At 47.6% G+C, this 3572-nt stretch overlaps 1 protein-coding gene across 4 annotated transcripts in view; it reads left to right on the forward strand.

Moving 5' to 3' along the window:
- The window catches only part of LOC104128122 (two pore calcium channel protein 2), a 16294-nt gene that overhangs the window by 10862 nt on the left and 1860 nt on the right, over positions 1-3572 (forward strand). Inside the window, exons 11-17 of one of the 4 annotated variants that reach the window (XR_004842268.1) lie at positions 638-823; positions 1271-1335; positions 1616-1703; positions 2009-2078; positions 2645-2864; positions 3071-3386; positions 3463-3532. Coding sequence is in view for 3 of the 4 variants with exons in the window: in XM_035896187.1 (XP_035752080.1) it covers positions 638-823; positions 1271-1335; positions 1616-1703; positions 2009-2078; positions 2645-2876; positions 3071-3161; positions 3463-3572 (842 nt within the window). In the remaining variant the exon portion in view is untranslated. Of the gene's footprint in view, positions 1-637; positions 824-1270; positions 1336-1615; positions 1704-2008; positions 2079-2644 lie in introns of all 4 variants that reach the window. The other 3 variants (XM_035896187.1, XM_035896177.1, XM_035896173.1) reach the window with 3 other exon arrangements.

Consider the following 3572-nt stretch of genomic DNA (forward strand, 5'->3'; position numbering starts at 1 on the left):
AATGCAGCCAAGGGTGCTGTTGGCCTTTTTTGCCACCAGGGTGCATCGCTGGCTCATGTTCAACTTGACGACCAAGACACCCCCATCACCAACACCCCCCCGCAGATCCTCTGCAGAGCTGCTTTTCAGAGGGTTGACCCCCAGCCTGCACTGGTGCCTGAGGTTATTCCTCCCTAGGAGCAGGACTTTGCATTTGCCTTTGAACACGATGAGATTCCTCTTTGCCCACTTTCCCAGCCTGCCCGGGTCCCTCTGACTGCAGCACACCCATCTGGTGTACCAGCCGCCCCTCCCAGTTCCATATAGTCTTCTGGTTTACTCATCCAGTCTTTTCTGCTTGAGAAAAGGTGCTTGGCTTGTTAGAAACGTGGTTGCAGTCAGTCTCTAAGAGTTTGTTTAATGTTGAGAGCATTGGCAGTGGTGTGCCTTGAAGGCTTGTGCTCTGCTTTGTGTTGGACTTCAAGGGCAAAGCTAAACTCTATAGTAACTTTCCTAAACTCTCAGGCTTGGGGAGAGCTGATGGGTAAAGGCAGTTTACCTAAATGACAATGTTTGAGAAGAGGCAAAGAACTCCTGAAATAACTGCGTAACTTTTACCTTCTTGGGAGTGGCAAACTGATTTCTCTTTTTCTTGCAGGGGATTTGTTTGGACTTACGACGTGATCATTCTAATAAACGCCATCTTCATTGCTCTGGATGAGGAAACCCCCTATATTTCTTATGCAGAATGGGTCTTCCTTGCTTTGTATATAATTGAGATACTCCTGAAAGTGTACACTTACGAACCGAGGGCATTTTTTGGCAAAAATCAGTTCTGGAACTGGTGAGTGGGATGAATGTTTGTGTTAGAGGTGGTGTGAAGTGTGATGAGATCTTTGTGTTCAGCCCCTCAAGAACTGAAAGTCTCTTGGAGAGATGGGCTGCCGAACTCATGTGCCAGGGTGTAATTAAAATGTTTATAAGCATCAGAGGACATTGTGCTCTTTCCTGGCCTAAACTGGCTCTGACAGAGATGACTGTTCTCTGCCCTGCTCTGCTAGCTCAGTCTTAGGTGACTCTGCAGCATGTGAAGATAGCGGCTGGGCAGGGGAACGTGTTTTGCTAAACAAAGCTCTCCCACCTTCCCACCCTGCAAAGAGTTTGAGGTGATGCAGGGCTGCCTGGCACAGATGTGAGGAAGAGGGGTTACTGCTTTCATGTGTCGTGTGGCAGCTTAAGCGCCCATTCACTGTTGCCACAAATCTAACAGCGCTGCCTTCCCTCGTGCTAGGTTTGATACCCTCATCATCTTTGCTGCCTTGACTGCAACGATACTCAATACCACCCTGAAATCGAGTAAGTGCAGCTTAAGCAGTCTGCATGCATCTGGGAAACTCGGTGGTCTTGAGTCGTCTTTTGCCATCACCTTGGGCTCGGGAGGTTTTTTGACAAGACACTGAACTTCCTATAGGGTTTCCAAGAACTAACTTAGTCCTTTTGGTTTTTTAATAACTACCTGTTATAAAGCGTTTAACAAGGACATAAAGCACATTCTTACATTTGTTACCATTATCTCTACACTTCCCTGCTTATTTTTTCAGAAGAAAAAAAAAATATCTTTTTTTTCCTTTCTCAGCCACGAAGTACAACAGCCAACAGATCCTGGACATTGTCTTCATCTTGAGGGTCCTCAGGCTAATAAGGATTGTTGACAGCATTCAAAGGTAATAAAGAGAGTGGGAGAGGGATATGGTTTGGGGGAGGCAAGCTGTGTCAGAGGCTGGCTGAAACAGTGCCTTGAGATGCTGTGCATGGCTGCTTTGGACTGACGGTGGCTGCTCAACAAAGCATCCCAAGGCCTTGTCCCAGCGTGCCTGGGATGAACCGAGTTGCTGCAGCCTCTCTGGAGACTTACTTACAAAACAAGGGCATATGGGGGGCACGTGCTGGATGGGATGTGACAATAAGCAAGCATGGGCTTTAAAAGAGCATCCCCACAGCAGGTGGTGTCATGAATCATTTGCTGTAGGTTCCGGGTCATCATGAACACGCTGATAAACATCGTACCGACAATGTTGACATTTGGTGGGCTGACTCTGGTAAGAAATCCTGGTATCTTGGCTCAAAGCACTCCAGTTTTACAGAAACGTGTCTTAAGTCTCATGCTCATGCTGTTTTCAAGAGGATAAATGCAAATCTCTGGATGGCTGGCCTTTGCAACTGTAAGTGTCCATTTGATTCTTGGTCACTGCACATATAAATGTGTGCAAAGGGATTGGGCTCCTGCTGCTTGCCAGCTCAGGACATTCTTCTTTGCTCCATGAGGCAGTGAGGATGTTCTGTGCAGTCTGGGCTTCGCGCAGTAAAGAATCAAATTGTGATTTGGGCAAGAAGCTGAATGAGAAACCTGTTTCTTGAATAACTTCCTAAAAATAAGTTCTCCTCTTATGATTTGAGAATATTTCATCTCCATGTATTTGAGCTGTAGTTCTTGGCTTATTATTTCTGCCTGGTAATTGCCCTTGAGTGGGTTGGGTCTCTTAAACTCTGCTGCTCCTCAGCAGCTTGCTGTGTCTGTAAGAACTGGAAGACCTGCTGGAACTCTAAACTTTCCATGGAGCTTGCTGCTCACTGGAGAAGCAGGTGATGGGGTTTCTCTTCCCAGGTGGTGTACTGTGTATTTGCTATCATTGGCATGGAGTTATTCTATGGGAAAATCCAGTTCTTCCCTGCGAACTCGAATGCTCCTCATGCCCTGGAATGCGGAAACCCAGCCCTCAAGGATTCTCTGTTTGCCCGTGGAAAATACTGCAAGAACAACTTCAACAACTTTGCATCATCCTTCATCGTCCTGATGGAGCTCACTGTAGTCAACCAGTGGCATGATATCCTTTGTGGTGGAAGATCCAAACTAGAGTTTGGTGATCTGTGCTCTTCCCCGTGTAGTGCCAGACAACAGAGGCATGGTCCCTGCAGCGGACTTTGTTCAGAAGGTCGCTGCTGGGTGGTGTTACCTGTGTCCTCCCTTTGCACTACTCTACAGCAAGATGTTCTCCTCCTTTAGCGCTCTTGCCCTTGACTCCCGTTATAGTCTTTGCCAATGGATTTGCCAACGTGACGGTTCAGCCAGCAAAGCTGTATTTCATTGCCTTCCACATTGTGATGGTGATAATTATTGTCAAGTAAGTTTGGGGTTGCTCCCCTCCCTTTTGGAGGGAAGAGGGGCTCTGCCCCCTGCCAGGGTGGTACCGTTGGTCACACATGGTGTGACTCTTGGAGACAGGCAGGACATGTGGTCACAGAGGAATCTGCTGCATCTGTGCTTACCTCCACCGAGTGCTGAGCTCCCCATCTCCAGCAGAGGAGGGGATGGCATGTGGGGGAGTGAGCCCAGGAATACTCAGACAGTAGGTGATGCCCAAAAGCAGGGGGGATCCTAGGAAGGAAATGGCGCTATGTAATTCTGCTCATCATTTCTTTCAGTATCTTTGTGTCATTCATTTTGGAAGCTTTCTTTGTGGAGTACTCCCTAGAGAAGAGCGAAGTAGAAACAGCCATTGAACAGAAAATCCAGGAGCTGGGAATGGGAGTTC

Source organism: Egretta garzetta, unplaced genomic scaffold (genome assembly GCF_000687185.1).
Source record: "Egretta garzetta isolate BGI_Z169 unplaced genomic scaffold, ASM68718v1 scaffold200, whole genome shotgun sequence".
In the NCBI taxonomy this organism is placed as follows: Eukaryota; Metazoa; Chordata; class Aves; order Pelecaniformes; family Ardeidae; genus Egretta; species Egretta garzetta.